General features: G+C 31.5%; 1 protein-coding gene across 1 annotated transcript in view; it reads right to left on the bottom strand.

Moving 5' to 3' along the window:
• Positions 1-9889: 9889 nt before the first annotated feature.
• The window catches only part of LOC106464010 (RING finger protein 141-like), a 30345-nt gene continuing 21595 nt past the window's right edge, over positions 9890-18639 (bottom strand). The window contains exons 5-7 of the mRNA XM_022391660.1: positions 14707-14711; positions 13722-13725; positions 9890-9923 (exon numbers count right to left, since the gene is read on the bottom strand). Coding sequence (XP_022247368.1) covers positions 9890-9923; positions 13722-13725; positions 14707-14711 — 43 coding nt within the window. The remainder of the gene's footprint in view (positions 9924-13721; positions 13726-14706; positions 14712-18639) is intronic.

The following is an 18639-nucleotide window of genomic DNA, read 5'->3' as shown; positions in this document are numbered from 1 at the left end:
CTTCACAGCTAGCAACACCCAAGACCTTAATATCTGCAAATTTATGTAATTTATTGACTATTCCTTCATCTATGTCATTGATGTAAATCAAAAAGAGCAGAGGTCCTAAGACAGAGGTGGAGTAGGTTAGGTGTGGGTAAAACAGTCATTAACTTGAAAAGAGCCATTCTAACTTTATTACAGATGTAATAATGGTATAAATGAACTGTCTCATTAGATGTATCTGTGTAATAGAAATATTTCAAGTTATAATTTTTAGTGTCTGCTTAATAAATTATTGTAGTTAGCCATCTTTAGAAAAGCAAGACATTTGAAATGCAGAGTGAACTATATAATACAAACTTTGAATTGAACATGTATTGTTATGTTGTGTTAATCTATTTCAGTAACGATAATACTTATATTAAATAAAATGACCTATAGTGGCTTAGTGGTAAGTTTAGTTTCAGGGCTTATAATGTTAAATTCAGCATTCAGTCATTGTTCTTGACATAGCACAGATAGCCATTGTGTAGGTATGCAGTAAAACAAATACTGTAATAAAACATTTTCTTCTTCGAACAAGTAATTTCTGTTGCTAGTGGTTCATTACTGCAAACTACCAGACAAGTGTCAGTCGGTGTTTATATTAGTTATAGCCGCCAAACTTGTTTACCCTACCTTTGTTTTGTCAAAGTTACTTAGGCTATCTGCCACTGTCACTAATTTTGAATTGCTGACTAGAAGGAAGACAACCGTCTAGAAGCGCCTGCTGCCAAGTTGTTGTTTTTGTGTATACCATGGTTTGGCCCGGCATGGCCAGGTGGTTAGGGAGCTCGACTTGCAATCAGAGGGTCGCGGGTTTGAATCCCAGTCCCACCAAACATGCTCGCCCTTTCAGCCGTGGGAGCGTTATAATGTGATGGTCAATCCCACTATTCGTTGGTAAAAGAGTAGCCCAAGAGTTGGCGGTGGGTGGTGATGACTAGCTGCCTTCCCTCTAGTCTTACACTGCTAAATTAGGGACAACTAGTGCAGATAGCCCTCGTGTAGCTTTGCACGAAATTCAAAAACAAACAAACCATGGTTTGAGGAACTAATTAAATATAGTAAATTAACAAATACCTCTAATTGCCCAGCTGTAGTGTTTAGTATTCTGATACAGCAGCTTACAAATGTAGTTTTTCAGTGTTACTTATGGATAAAGGTAACATGGTACATGTTTGTTGTACTTAATTTAAACAAGAAAAAACTAAGTTTTCACACATATTACAAATAAGCATACATATTGAAATTTGCCCTCACCTATCAACTAGTATTAAATATGAGGTAACTTGTGATATGGTAGTAAAAAAAAATAATTTGATTTGATATGTGGTTATAGTTTCAGAAGCTGTGTTTATATCTTTTTTTTTTATTAGTTTATGTGATTTTATTCTGAACCTCTGGTAACTTTTCTAGAAGCTATCTTGACAAAATACCCATTGTCCTGGTGATGATGATAGCCACTGCAACAGTGACAATACACAGCTTACTTCCTCAACAAGCTTCTTCTTGTCTTGCCATAGAAACCTTTTATTCCTTACCTCCTACAGAATATCTCACACAAATCTTACAACAAGTAAGTTCTGGTAGCTTTGTAACTTGTGTTAATATTTAGTGTGTACAGAAATGTTAGACATTTTGTTCCATTAGTATTTTCATCTTTCTATATATTAAAGGTTTTGTCCTGTTACGTCATCTTAAAATGTTACTATATTATGGTTGAATATATGTAAACACTTCATTGGTTTTTCAGGCCGTAAGTTAAATTTTTATTATTTGAAATTTCAATAAACTTGTACTCTCATATTCTTAAGTTATGAAAAGCTTGTCTATATTTTTATACATGTTAATTAACCCCTTCAGCTTTTGTAATCATAAAACCTAGAGCTTGTAGCATATTATACCTAATAAATCTTATGACATAACAGTTGAGAATTGCAGTTTTGATCATTCAGGTGTCATCAAGTATTGTAGCTCAGTAATGATGAATTTCACTAATTGAAGCTTATGAATTTAATTTTTCATACAAACTTTGAAGTTTTGTACAAATTATCAGCCATAAAAAAAAAAAGAATAAAGCTTTTCTTATTTATTTGAATTCAATTCACCTACAACACTGAACATATTAGTTTGTACCAACAACAAATACTCAACTTAACCAAGAAATTTAAAGAAACCTTTTATATCAGAATCCATCAACCATCCCTTAACAAAACTTAAGGCACAGTTTTCAATTCAGTATGAACTTGTTTCCTCAATAACTAACAGAACGAGTATCAAATCATACATCCACACAGCTCAAGCTCTGGTTAAGTTCTAATGATGTCATGCCCTTTACCTGAGAATAAGAATTTTCTAATTCAGCTAGGTTCTTTAACATTTCTGGATGCCACTCATAAAGCTCTCAATTAAGGATATGTTTCAACAACATTTATCATGCACAACCTAACTGATTTGACCCAATGATGTAATTTTTTAATAGTTTTTGTGATGTTGAAATACATAGTATAAGGGAATTTTTTTCACTTTGTCTTTAGCAGTTTCCTTATAAAAGAAAATTGATGGACAGGGTATTAGAATTTTTGTTTTTGTTTTGGGGTGAGGAAATAGCTTTCCATAGTCACTCTTGATTTCTCAGATTACATTCAGAACATGTATTGACTGTGAAACTTTTAATAACTAAGCACTAATAAAATTGTAATATTTTCAGGTTATCATGAATCCGAGTGTGCCATTTAATCTGGGACCTAGAGTCATTCAACTTCTGGTGGATGTTGTACTGTTTCATGATTTTTCAGTTGCCAATTTAATTCACATGTTGAAGGTAAGAAATATTAAGTTTTTCTGTAAATTTGTTGAATATTTCTATCATATGAAATAAAAGAAAAATTTTAAGAATATTTTTTAAAACAGTAAAATAAATGTGGGCTTGGGTATCTAACCAAAGAGTAAAATATAAATGTTGTAATGGTTCAAGATTAATAAATCACTCCAAATATTTTTACAACTTTCGTCCCTTGGGTTGAAAATACTCTATATGGCTAGAAATAAGTTTGAAACATATTCCAAAAACGTTTAATACTACAAATAGGAGTATTTAAAAGCAGAATTCTGCAAAATATGTAATCCAACTAACATTCATTTATTGGAACTAACCTGAAGTTAAAATATTAATATTCTTGTTTAGTGTTTTCTTGGAAATATATATACTGTTCCTAATGACCATCTTGTCACAGCAGTAGACCAAGTATAAGAATTGCTGAGTGAAAAATTTAAACAGAGTGAATAATCATTTGAGTTAAAAATAAATTGACATGTTAAAGTTCGTTCACTTCTCTGATTACACAAAAAAAAACTTAAGTTGTAGTAAATATATATATATATAAGTTACATCAAATATATTGAAGAAAAAAGATAATTTATTTCTTGAAATAAAATGTTCTTTCTACTATCTAATGTTGTGTCAGTGTTTATTACCATACATAAAACTTATTGTCCATATCCCTCCCAAAAATGGTAGATTGTTAGCCACTATATCACTTTAGCTTCTATAAATTTGTTCAGCACAAACTGAGTGGAAACTACAGTTAACTTATGAAATCTCTGACCTGAAGTTTTTAAAAACCATATTAACTAGACTAGCCTTAAATATTGTAAATCACTATATACATTGAGTTGGGCATGTCTTGTGGTTTGCTTGTTAGATTGTAGATCTGAGGGTCATGGTTTACACCCTGTTACAGTATAAATAAAATAATTCAAGAAAAAACAAAGACAATTGTACATTTCACAAAAACTTCATTTATTCACGACCATGGTTTCACCAGTAAAGGCATCATTATGAAATGTTTTTGTTTTTCTTCAATTCTCTAATTATGGAATTTCACCAAGTACTGACAGTTTCAAGTATCAATTGCACAGTTTTGGGGCAGTAGGTACATCACAAAAGTAACTGTAAAATCCCACTATTTGAGTAGAGTAGCTCAAGAGTTGTGATGGGTGCTGTTGATTAGTTGCTTTCCATCTCCTCTATCAATTCAAAATTAAAGACAACTAGAGTACAGCTTTGAACAAACTATAGACATAGAGTTGCTTTCGTAGGATAACAACCTCATGTATTAATCAAGAATTATGTACTGGGGCCTGATTAGAGTTTGAAGAGAGAGAGTTATGTCGGATGGTCCATTATACATTAAAAGTGAAAGAATCAAACATAGTGGGAAGAATGAATGACTAAACTAAACCCTGCATTAGCTAAAGATCTGAGATTACTATTTTGAACTGTAAAATGCACATAACCAGATATTTACAGGTGAGTAAATGAGTATAAAATATGTTCTGTAGAATACAAAACTGTGATGATCATCACAAGATAGTCTGTGAATAGATTATAGGGAAATTCCATGAATTTTCTGTTTCATCTTTATTTAACTGTTTTCAAGAGATAAATCTTCCACAATTTTAGCAGATAAGAACAACCCTTTTCTACACTGTATTATAGCTTATGAAAACTATATGATACACATAAGATCTAAACAGATCTATTATATTTCAAATTAAATTACGTGCAAATTCGATGACGAGGAACCCACTTTGAGACTAATAATGGTTAGAGACGGCTTGAATGGGTAATGAAGAAAAACTTTAATATAAGTTTAACATAACAGCAAATGTACAACGTTTCGACAAGGTTTTGTCATCATCAGGTACAAGTAATTTACACTGACATGGATATATATATATAGTATTGAACAAAGAAGTCACATGACTGGAACTGTTGCAAAACTTAGAAGAGGTATCTAGGCACCCCGGGGTGTTGGTTTAGAGTATGATTATTTTGTTCAATTAAGATGGATTCCTTGATTTTTCGTATGTTTATGTATGGTTCTTTGTTTAAAATGACTGTGTTTTTATATATATATATACTATGGTTTTTTGAGCTGCAATGGTGAAAAACATGGGACGGTTTTTTATTGTGTTCTGTGAATCTAGTTTCCAATTTTCTTCCTGTTTCTCCGATGTAGAATTCTGGGCAGTTATTGCATGTTATTTTGTAAATGGCGTTGGTATTGTGGGATTCTAAATAATTTTTGTTTAGTAATGATTTGAATTTAGGGCCGGGTTTTTGAGAGAATTTGAGATTGACAGGAATATTGTGTTTAATGGCTAGTTTTGTCCAAGTGTGGATAATTCTTGAGCTGGTTTCAGGGACAAAAGGTAAACTGCAGTGTAATTTTCTGTTGTTGGGTTTGTTAGTATCAATTTTGTTCTTGAGTTGAGTTATGTTGTGGGGAATGTAGGAGAGTTTTTCAACAATAGCTGGTGGAAATTTATTGGTGTGAATAAAGGAATGCTTTATGTGGTTAATTTCTTCATTTATATAGTCCGTTGAACAAAATCTTGTGGCTGTGTTTATGAGGTTTTGAGTGTATTGATTTTTTGTGTGGTGTCATGAGCGGAATTCCAGGGGATGTAGGGGCCGGTGTGTGTGTTCTTACGGTGAATTTTGGTTTTAAAATGTGTGTACGATCTAATAATGTTGAGGTTAAGAAAATATAACTGTTTATTGTTTTCGTGTTCTATGGTAAATTTGATGTTGGGATGAATGGAATTTATGTGTTTAAAGAAAGTTAGTGTGTGTTCTGCAGAAGTGAAACCAGCAAAAGTGTCATCGACATATCTGTACCAGTATAGTGGGGGATAAAGCGCAGAATATATAGCTTGTGTTTCGATCTGGGTCATGAATATATTGGCAAGAACGGGTGAAACAGGATTGCCCATACTTAAACCATCTATTTGAGGGAAATGTTCGTTGTTGAAAATGAAGTTGGTATTAGTTATTGTAAATTCTAAGAGAGAAGCAAAAAGTGTGCTGGGGATGTGGATTAACTTGTTGGGGTCATTAATGTAGAGGTCGAGTGCAACATTGCAAGCTTCATTGGCGGGGACTTCGGTGAAGAGTGACATGACATCAAAACTAACCATTAAGGCTTTCGAATTTAGTTGGTCTAGTGTATATTTGAAATTGAACGGATCTTTAAAAATGAATCTGCAGATGTTACATATGGTATGAGAGCCCAGGCTATGTATTTGCCAAAATTGTAGTTGAATGAATCATAAGTGGACAGTATAGATCGTAGGGGGCAGTTCTGGTTTGTGTGGCTTAGGAATGCCATAGAGTTATGGTGTGCGTGAATCCGTTTTGCGTAGATAAAAATAAAAATCGTCAGTAATTAAATTATCTTTTTTCATTTGTAATAAAGTTCTGTTTAGTTGTTTTTCGTGTGTGTTTGTTGGGTTGCTAGGGATGGCTTTGAATTTCTTTTTATCGGAAATGATGTCGTTCATTTTGTCAATGTATTCTGAATTGTTCATGATGATAGTGGTATTGCCTTTATCAACTTTTAGAATTTTAATGTTAGTGTCTTTTTTCAGATTATAAATGGATTTGATCTCGTTACTTGTGAGGCTACTTTTCAGTTTACGGTCTTGTTCGAGAATTATAAAAACCATAGTATACCCATTAAAATCACAGTTATTTTAAACAAAGAACCAAAGATAAACAGACGAAAAATCAAGGAATCCATCTTAATTGAAAAAAAAAAAACCCTACTCTAAACCAACACCCTGAGGTGGCAAGATATCTCTTCTAAGTCTTGCAACAGTATCCGGTCATGTGACCTCTTCGTTCCATACTGTATATATATATATATATCTGTGTCAGTGTAAACTACTTGTACCTGATGATGACAAAACCTTGTCAAAACGTTGTACATTTGCTGTTATGTTAAACTTAAAGTTTTTCTTCATTACCCATTCAAGCCGTATCCAAGCATTAATAGTCTCAAAGTGGGTTCCTCGTCATTGAATCTAGAGCAGTTTAGTATCATGACACACTAGTGAGCACGTATTGATTCTTAATGTTTTGTCGATCAAAATTAATATAAAAAATGATTAGAGATTTTTATTTATTCACACTTGTAAGAGTAATTGTTATTTATGTTGTAATTGACTTTACACCAGTGACACCGTATAACATGAAAGCCTCATTTATAACACTGGCGACCACAGTTTGTAACTCAGATCTTTGAATCATTTTTTAGCTGTGTTGTTGAATTTTTTTTACTGTGCCATATTACTTTTATATATATATACTTTTATTTTTTAAACGGTTGTTAACATTAGTAGCTGAAATTTATTCACAACAGGAAATAAAAATGAAAGAACACTGTTTAATTTTCTCTACAAACTAGTTGACACGATAAATTTTTTTTTAGGAAATTTTTTAGCCTAATGCAATATTTTGCATCCAGCTACTAATAGTGCAGGATATTCTGCAAAATGAAAAGTCAACTCCTAAATCAAATATTGAAGTTCGTATTTGGTGTTTCATATCACCAAAAATGTCCTTGCCCAATTCCAACTTAAGCATGTGTACTATAAGAAAGATGGAAAAAATAGTTATATAACTTGGTTTTCATATGATTAAACTTTATAGTTTAAGTCCAAAGTTTCTTAAATTTCTGGTTTTTAATGTATATAAAACCTTGAAAATATTCAATAATACGTTATTAGATCAGATGTCGATATATAACCTTGAAAATATTCAATAATATGTTAGAAAATCAGACTGTCAGTATATAACCTTGAAAATATTCAATAATACATTAGTAGATCAGATGTCGATATATAACCTTGAAAATATTCAATAATATGTTAGAAAATCAGACTGTCAGTATATAACCTTGAAAATATTCAATAATACGTTAGTAGATGAGACTGTTAATATTAGAAAAAATAAATTATTAAACACGATCCTCAAACAGTTTTAAGTAATCGCTTTCATGTAAGCTTTTAATATCACACAATCACAAATAGACCTTACCTTAGTGATAAGCTGAAAAATAGGTTTAAGATTGTTGGATGTGAATTCAGTGACATCTGTTTATAAAGGTTTCTTGTCTTTTAAGACTTAGAAAATATACTCTAGCTAACTGCTTTACTGTAGACTTAAGCTGGAAGTAAACTACTGGGGTAATCTGTGTATCTACAGTTGTATTAGTGTTAGATTTAAGGAGTTTCAGTGCAGATCTAATATAAAGTAGGGTTTACAGAGGAATAAAAAGTAGTTATGTAATTTTCTTAAAGAGACTTTAATCAGAGAAAGATTTTTTTCAGGTTTTAACATTCTATGTTTGTTACATGTGAATCTTTAATCCAGTGATTTTTAAAATATATTTTGGACTTCAGATATCTGACATGGAGGAAGCTTCAGTTTTTATAAAGTCTCATTTTCATTTTGTAACTTTTAAGATTAATATATTAGATATTATTTTTAACATAACTGCTCAAAATTATATATAGTTATTTTCTTAGTCTGGAAGAAAATGTCATTTTTTCATACTTACATTTTCAGCGAATTTTGTATTTGTTTAACATATTTTTTGTATACAATTAAAGCAAAGAACTTTATTTTATAATGCTTAGAAGCTTTTATGTATTGCAGTTTAAAGTTAATTTTACTCTCAATTTATTTTAGTACTTTATAAACTCCTAAATAATAAGTTTCTTGGTTGCAAACACTGTTCCACATTATGGAATCCAACATTATAATAGTTTTAATAATTTTTGAGTAGTTGTTCAGTAGTAAGAGTTGATGTACTAGTCCACTATAAAGGCACTTGTGAGTGATCATAGAACAGTATTGTTTGTTTTATATATATATATATATTTATATGTATTTAGTTTTTTAAATTACATGTTAAGTATTTTTGCTTGAAGCATCTCTGATTGTACTCTGATTTTTTTAGAATAGAAGTGAGGTTTGATAACAACATTTGTTTAGGCTTAAATATCAATTGCTTCAGCTATTTGGTTGTTTTTCTTGTGAATATGAAAAATTTACAAAGAGCGAATGCCACAAGACACAGAAAAAAATGGTTGGGTAATAATTATGCAATATTATATTTGTTTACGTGCAGTAAAATGTAACATTTCATGGGAAATACCAACTTCTCGTCAATGACGCACCACCGGTTTGATGTTTTTGTCCCTAAAATTCTCGCACCTGTTAATACATAATGATATCCTTCTGTTTTGTGTTGTGCAGTATAATTGTTTCAGAGCTCAGTCTGCTTGACTTGAGAAAAACAGTAGTTAAATGTTGCTGTCAAAATTGTTTTATTACTTTTTTCAATTTTTATAACGATTATTTTTTACAGTTCAACGTACACCTACTCTCAGCCAGTAATGATTTACCAAACTGATATGTATAGAGTTGATAGTCTTTGTGTCCAGTTTGTTTTGTATATAGTAGTTTATAGACAATTTATTGTCCTAATTAGTATCAAATGGGAGATTCTAAACTGTAATTGTACATATATATAATGGTTTTTGATCACACCTTATTCACTTTCTAACCTACTCCTGCAGATATAATATATTGCTCAGAAATTAGTAAAGTGTGGTATTTTCAGTTTAAAAGTTTATAAGCCTTTTTTTTTTTTTTAGTTTAAAAGTGTAAAAATTGTAGAAATGTTATCTGTAACTAATAATATATTTTACTGGCTTTCCACGAGAATAAGAGTAATATAAAATATTCTTGTTTTTGAGTGTTTGATTTTTACACTTGTCGTAAAGGTCGATATCAGGTTACTTAGTAGTCAGAGCAACATGAATTAAACAAGAATATTTTTTATGTAACGTTAGTGTTAATGTTTAAGAACATAATTTCAATGAGCACTAATTATGCTACCAAAGTGTTTTGCTGATAATATGTTTTTGTACTGAAAAGTTTGGTTGTTGTTGTAGTTTGTATGAATAAATTTATATCTACATAAGTAAAGGGTAGAGAATTGTTTGACGATTAAAACTGAAAATATAATGACATTTCTTTAAAACTCGAAAATTTAATAGCTAAGCTAAATGCTGTTCATGTATTAGGTCTAATTTTAATGAATAAAAGTAAATCCTAATGGGCTCGATATGTCTGGTATTGTGATGTAGAAGGTGACTACACTATTGTTTATTACACTATACGTACAGTAATGTTGAAAGAAAAGCAACATAGCTCATATATGGTGTCTAATAAACTTTTTAACAAAACTGTTAATGTGTCATGAATGACATTCAATTTGTTATCACCAACTATGTCTGAGCAGACTACACAAATGTAACTTTTACCTGATAATGACCCGATAGTATGGGTCGAATCTTTATAGGAGTTAAAACCAGAATTTGCCTACTGTAAAATTTGCTGTTATTGTATTTTTGAATTAAAGAACTGAAAGCATTGTGGATTAGTAAAGCCTTTATTTTTCAACGTGGTGTTCAGCCTGAAAGTTTTCTTGTATGATAACACATACCCACATTTAAATTATATTTAAAACAATGTTTGTTCTGAATAATTGTATTTGCTATCAAAGGTGTCGTCCACCGAAAGGATGAGGATACACTATTAGAATGTTATGTGAATTAATTCACCCCCACCTCATAGAAACACTTGTCGGTTACATGTGTAATTATCAAAAGATAACCATGCAGAATCTGGATGTTGTATCCCCAAATTGTGAGATTTCTTAAACATATTTTTGAAGGAGGGGTTAGCTTAGTTTTCGATTTAAATAACCCTCTGATGCGGAAAGGATGAGGATACACTATTAGAATGTTATGTGAATTAATTCACCCCCACCTCATAGAAACACTTGTCGGTTACATGTGTAATTATCAAAAGATAACCATGCAAAATCTGGATGTTGTATCCCCAAATTGTGAGATTTTTTAAACATATTTTTGAACGAGGGGTTAGCTTAGTTTTCGATTTAAATAACCCTCTGATGCGGTGGTGGCAATACTGCTGTCCATTCTGGCTCCAAGTAAAGTAGCCCATCTCACATCATCATATTTTCTTAGTTATACAAACTTGCTTTTGGTCAATATTAACATAGAATAAATCATTATATTATAAACAAAATGTGATAGTTGTCCAATTTAAAGTTATATGTGATTATCTGAACAGTTCTACACCATTCATAGATTAAAATTTTAGTGTTTCTATTGGATATAAATTAGATGAGGTAAAGTATAAAAATTGTTTATTGGCTAATTCTGAAATACAGTATGTTAGAGGTGGGTGTGGTAAGTGCATCTCACTTTCTGATTGACAGCTCCATAGATAAAAAAGATTCAAGCCAGGGAAAATTATATTTCTCATGGGAATATTCATAAATTAGTATTATCAATTTACCTTAAGACTTTGTACTTCACAAAGGGGTGGTAGATAAGTTATCAAACACAGAAGATTTAGAGAACTTACGTCAAAACTGTCGTATAAGGTGAGTTTAAGATTTCATTTAAATATGTTCTTAGCAAATTAAGACCATTTAAACTCGTATAAAAATTGATTTATTATCCACATTTTGATAAGTTTGTTCAGTCATTACAACCTAGTTCTAAGGTAGCATACAGAAAGGGTTGCAGAATCTCAGTATGCAGGTTACCATCTTCAAGCCCACTACTTGTCAGGTGAGTCCCAGAATGAATTCATAGCAACCCGCGTTCAGCATGTACGTCACATTGTTTTAGAGGAAATACTTTGTTGTCATAGTAGATGTAACACCTGATTCATCTTGTCAAGAACAGACAACTTTTATTCTGAGGTATGCATCCGTGCTATCAGAATGTTCTTCCTTGGTCATTCAGGAAAAGTTTCTAAGATTTATTGATTACAATAAGAATACCTTGTCTGATATTTCTAATCTAATACTTCATTACTTAGCTGATCATGAAATACCAATGATGGATTGTAGAGCCCAAATTTGTGACAATTGGTCCGATATGGTTGGTAAGTATAATGGTGCTCAAGCTGTTTTACTAAAAGTTAATCCTCTGTCATTTATCTCACCATGTGCTTGTCATTGTCCCAATCTTTGTGGAATACAAGCAGCAGAAAGTTTGGAATAGTTCAAAAGCTTTACAATGTATTTAGTTATATCCCACAGCGATGGAGCATTCTTCTGAAAAATATAGGCTTTTCTCTTTATGGACTTTCGGGAAGAAAATGGATAAGTCAGAGTGGATAGTGTTAGGCCTTTTTGTAGTTCATCTTCCTGGGATTCTGGAGGCAATATCAGAAATTCTTCTACTCAATCTTACATCTCAAACAAGTCAAATGTATAACTGACCATGCACAGTCATTTTCCTGCTTCTTGATGGGAGGAATCTGGCTAAAGGTACTTTTGATCATTAGTCAGCACATTCAAATATTGCAGGCCCACAAAACTAACATTAATATTGAAGTGAGAAACATTGAAAGTCTGTTGACTGATTTCAAAACACTGCATAAACATTGGAGCTCAATTCTTAATGAAGAATTTGGTTGCAAATAATATGAATCTTCTGCTACGACTGGCTGCAAAACGGGAAAAACTGTTCCCAAGTATTTTCTTGATGAAAATAAAGATGACTCCTTACTTAATTGTGAAGAAAATGAACCTGTAGAGGAGACAAAATTCAGATGAAACACATTTTGTAAGATCATAGATTCTGTTATTGCTGGTCTCATTACAAGATATAGAGCAATCGTGGATATTAATGAAACTTTGTGTTTTTTTGTGGCAATATCCAGATATATCGGGGAATAATCCGCATTCAGAAACTAAGGATTTTGTTGCCAAGTATAGATCTGATGTGTTAGAAGACATAGTGGAAGAAATGAAACATCTAAAGGCCATCCACAAAGCTAACTTTGGTGATAATGCATTAAATCCTTCATATCTTCTCAACAAAATGCACAAATTCAAGCTACATCCACTTTCCCAAATGTTTCTGTAGCCTTTCGTTTTTCTGCACAATCCCAGTCACAGTTGTTGAAGGAGATCTTTTAGGAAACTGAAAGTGATAAAACATTATCTGTGTCCCAGCATTGCCCAAGACCGACTGTCAGATCTGGGAACCCTCACAACTAAAAACCAGTTAACCCAAACTTTGGATTTCAGCAGGGTTATTGATCCCTTTGCAAGACAAACGACAAGGAAAGTACACTTCTAACAATGAAAATCATACAGTAAACAATTGTCTGGCCTAATGATGATAAACCCATTTATGTATTAAAATAGAAGAAAACTATAAACCTGATCTGTATTCATCCAGTTGTATCTTATTTTGCTATTAAATAACTAATGTTTAGATGCAATTAAATATTGCTTTCATATATTCACTGTATTAAACAAACATGAACTTCATTGTATGAGCATTGTTTTTTTCCTCTTTATTCATTTGTTTAATAAAAATTTTTTAAATCAGTAACTGTTGTGATTTCCTTTTAGGCAGTAATGTGTTTGTGTGTTAATGCGTATATCAATTGTATGGTGATAGAATTAATCATTAATTCCTCAAAATATTTCGGCCCATATTCGTAGTTTGTTGAAATGTTATAAATTGTGACTTGGACATATATATATATATATATATATTCAATTTGCTTGTTATGTATACAATGAATAAAAACATACATAATAAAATACTGATTAAACATACTTTGTGTTATAAAATATGGCTAAAGCTTCATAATTACTTGTCAATTGCTATATTTAATTAAGGCAAACTAGCGGCTAACAAATCTACACTAATACTGTTCTTACAAATATGATATCCAACTGTAAAATCTATAACAAAAACACATTAGGTTAGTAGGTTACACATCTCACAGTAAATCTATCAAAATGCATGATTGGGTAAAGTATCCTATCTCGGAATCATAAATTTCAGCTTGTTGACAGTCAGTTTGTACATGCATATCTGGGTCCGTGGGAGGCGGGGTTGCATATAAAAATCCTTCCCTGGGGGCCCGTGGCAGTTCTCGGTGGCTCTGCATGTTTATCAACCATCACAGGGTTTAGTGATTACGAAGAAATTCACAAACCAGTTTTGAAGAAGTTGCTTAAGTTTTAGATCTGAAAGAGAATAGTAGGAACACAAAGAGACAAAATAATATCATTAACATACATCGAAACACTGTGTTTACAGTCCCTATTGGCCCCTAAAAGCAAAATAATGTCTCAGAAATATCTGGTTATGGGGCACAAAATGTCACATAAACTATTTCAGCCTTGATTGGTCACTATATAAGTAACAGGTGATTTTATTATCAGTTATAAGCTGACGGGCTGTGTTTAACAGCAAATATATGATCAGTTCATGAATGATTGTTAGTTTTATTGCACTCATTTTATTATATTGTTTGGATTTTCATGGTGGTTTCTCTCTATTTATCAATGAATTGTAAGTGATAGCTGGTGAAGATCTTAAGTTAGAAAAGTAGTTATCCCCATCACACCAAAGAATGCTCGCCCTTTCAGCCGTGGGGGCATTATAACGTGATGGTCAATCCCACTATTCGCTGGTAAAAGAGTAGCCCAAGAGTTGGCGATGGGTGGTGATGACTAGCTGCCTTCCCTCTAGTCTTACACTGCTAAATTAGGGACGGCTAGCACAGATAGCCCTCATGTAGCTTTGCACAATATTCAAAACAAACAAACAAAATTTTTGCTCTCATTTATTTTTTATGCCTCACACCTTATTACAGTAACCAAAAGAGTCTTGAGCCTACAAGCAACTTTATGTGTAAATGGTCTAGAAAAAATATGCTGAAAAAGCCAATGGAGTCTGTATAAACCCTGTCACTAATTCTAAGTTTAATACAGTGTAACTGACCAGAATTTATAATCAAACCAAAGTGAAACTAATGTTTAAGGTTTTGATTTTTGTATTTTAAGGACAACTTCCAGTGTGTTGTGGAAATAGAAGGGGCCAAAGAACGTGTTCTAGCAAGAGTCTATGGCAACAAAATAATCTGTGCTGAAACAGTAGTAAGAGAAATTGGTATTCTTTTGTATCTTAGTCTGAAATAGTGAAAAGAATTATCACTATATATAAATGTTTTATGTTAAGTATCTAATAGATAACTATATTAAATAAGGTATTTTTGATGATAGATTGAGCATTGTTTAAATGTAAAGTTATCCATTGTTTTCAACTTGGTAGGATAAAGTTTAACCCTTTATCACCTCCATCAATTATGGGAACAGAAAAATCCCTTCCATGGATGATAAAGGGTTTAAAAAATTATCCCATTAATTAAAGCACATTTAACTGTAAAGATTAATTGTACATAAACTAATACATACCTATCTGAATTATTTGATTCTGTTGCACTTTATATATACCTTGAAATGCATTATTGAATTTTCTTCAAGTTGTATATATATATATATATATATAACATACTAGTAACAAATTCATGCTTTGACAAGAAAAACAAAAATAAAAAGGATAATTTTTTATTGCAAATAACTACACGATAGCACCTAAATAGTGTTGGGATATCTTGTCTTTTTATTTATCAACCAAAAGAATACAGGTGCAACACCAAAGCATTCACAATTGATAATCAATTAAGGAGTAAGACCGAGGTCTTTTAAGCCACTTTGTCCTGAACTCATCTATGCACTCACTGTCTGCAGCCAGTTGTGGGCATGATAGCTACTTCTTAATATAATGATTAATGAGCCTACTTCCACCCTTTTCTCAAAGTAATTATGGTACCCACACACAATCGTATTGAAAAACTCAACCTCCACCTATTTTAAGTTAAAAACTATATTACCAACCCACAAAGTTTGTATTACACCCAACCACCTCCTTTAAATAGTAAAGAATGTTTTATCAGGCAAAAGGGTGAAAAGGATCAAGTTCTGGAGATACAAGAAAAGTGTCTTTACAGATCTTAAACTTCTTAGTCACCTAAAAGCTATGTCTATAATTTCTACTCTCCCTAACACCTCTTAATCTTTTTATAAAGGGCAAAAATAATTAAAATCTAACTATTTTAAAACAGTACTAGGATAAAAGGAAGGAAACAAATTATATGTCTGATATTGTAACTTTGGTTGGCCAGTGCATCTGTACCCTTACAAGTTGTTTATAACCATTTGTAATACTAATAATTACAGTACTAACAGTGTTCTTTCTAACATGAATTGTTACTGAGAGTGCTCAAAGGTGAATAATACAGGGAATTTGTGTCAGTTGAGTGTGGTGGGTGTTTTACACACCACTTAGACTTAGCATGTGCTGAAGCAGGTTATCTAAAAACTGCAAAGAAAAAAGAAAGTGTAAACTGTAGATTCTAAAGTTTTTGTATAGAAATTTATGAATAAACAGCCCTTAATATAATTTCCAGGAGTTTTTGGTTACTTTGAAATGAGGATATTTACTTCAACTTTATCAAATCATAAATTTGCAGATGTAACTTGAAAGTTTTAACGATTAATAATCACTTGTTTTATATATACACCCAACTCTAAATAACATGTAGAGTCACATATAACTATTACCTGGATAATACTATGTGCACTTTGACCCCCACCTGTGACATAAAGGGTTAAACAATCAAGATAAACAATTATAAATCATGTTGGCCATATAATCTGTTTGATATATCTTATGATAGGAAGGTTAATGTGTCTTGTGTAAAAACATTTTCACACACACAGTGAATGATTCTCTTATTTCTTTATGGTAGATACATCCATTAAGTAGTCCCATTCAAGGTGGCACCTTAGTGGCCGTTGAAAGAAGTAACATATAGTAACAGCAAGATATACATATATCAATAGTGTATTAAACAAGCAAATTATATGTATATCAAAGTTTGTTGATATATCATTATGTACATTTACACTAACAGCTGTTTGGTTATACCTGTTTCTTTTATATATTTATCTTGTTAATTATAAAAGTTACATGATAATCTGTACTTTTTAAAATTTTGTTTCAATTTTTGCTTACTGACAGGTAATGTTTTTAATGTAGTATAGGTATCAGGAGGAGATTAGGCAACTAAATGCAACATTAACAGTTTTCTGGCATGGCAACTCGTTTATAGACCAAATAATAGGTAACCATTCCCAAACTTCTTGTTATCCTTGAATCTTATATCACTGGGTGAAATCCATTGTAATAAAGTGTAGCACTATATTTTATTGTAAGTGCTTAAATAATTATATTTTTAGTGTATTTTTGACAATGTACATCTGGTTGTCCAACTGGTGATGACCCATGAGGCAGTTCCAACTGGCCTGCCAACCACCAGGCAAAATATAAAAAATAAATAAATTGAAATTAGAGGTTGCTTTTAGTGCCTTTTGACTGTGAGGCCTAGTTTCTTATTGTTTATTACGTTTTGATTCATTATTCTGGCATTTAATACAATAAACTTGAATAAAACCATAATGCATTTTTTTTTTTCATCAACCACAAGTGTGCAGTCCATGAGACCACACTCAAAATACTATGTAACTCATCACTAGCACAAAGTTGGACAACCCTGATACACCTCAAGTGAATAAAGATCTATTTCATTTTTTGTAGGAAACATTTGTTTTTGATTATTTTTTCTATACGTTTTATGGATTCCACAATTAGTTTTTCATATAAATAAAATGAAACTTAGTTATTTGGGTTACTAGTAGTAATATGTTGCTATAATATTTTCAAAACTACTCCAATTGAAATAGTTCATTTTTTCTTAAATTTTTAATAACTAATTAATTTAATAATTAAAAATTAATAACTCCAGTTCAACAAGCAAATGAATATTGAATATTTGTTTCTTTTACTAACTAATTAATTCATATTTTTAACTGTTGTTTGTTAGTTACACTATATAAGTGTCATCTTTTGGGGAGTCATGGAGGACAAGCAGATTGTTCTCTTTGTCTGACAAGGGACCCAAAGTTTCGATGTGCCTGGTGTAGTAACAAGTGCCATTACAGTGATTCTTGTCTTGAAGCTGCAGCACTGACTTGTCCACCACCTCGTATAGACTGGGTGAATCTCTTTTTCTTTGCCATTCATTTCAATTAGGAACTTCAGTAGTGTATTAAAGGATATTTTTTGATTCAATTTGAAACATAAATTTTTTCCACTTGTTTTAATTAACTAGTTACACAATATATGTTAATGCGACTGACAAGATTGCCGCACAATTGCCATCCTGCTGTCAAACTAAGTCAAAATGTTGAGGTTAATAAAACCAAATAGTGAGTAGAAAAATATTGTTGTAATCATCATGAGAAAGTGTTAATATATATACATAAAGATTTTTCGTAAGGTAAAACCTTGTTGTATCATTAATTTTTTTTCTAATGATTTAGATATTGTAACTTGAGCCAAAATCACATACTTTCATTACTGTTATATTTTTGTTAGTACTTAATTCCCTTGGGATTATAAAATGTCAGCTATTATGAAATAATTCATAATAATAAACTTAGATATATTTTATAAACTTGCCTTAATATGATAGATGTTGTAAATAAAATATTTGAAGACATGGAAAAATGTTCAGTGGTGATCAAATGTTAAAAGCTTATCCTGATATAGACCTGTGTGGTTATTACTGATTGAAATAAAAGTAGTTTGTAAAACAAGTTTAGTTAACCCTTTGAGTACAAACCATTTTGGCATTTATTTACAAACGTTTTCATCCAGCACCTTATAACCATTAGGATATATATATATATATATATATATATATATATATTGTTTTTCTTC

This window comes from Limulus polyphemus, unplaced genomic scaffold (assembly GCF_000517525.1).
Source record: "Limulus polyphemus unplaced genomic scaffold, Limulus_polyphemus-2.1.2 Scaffold1540, whole genome shotgun sequence".
NCBI lineage: Eukaryota > Metazoa > Arthropoda > Merostomata > Xiphosura > Limulidae > Limulus > Limulus polyphemus.
The sequence above is the reverse complement of the archived record's forward strand: the minus strand, read 5'-3'. Positions and strand labels throughout refer to the sequence as shown.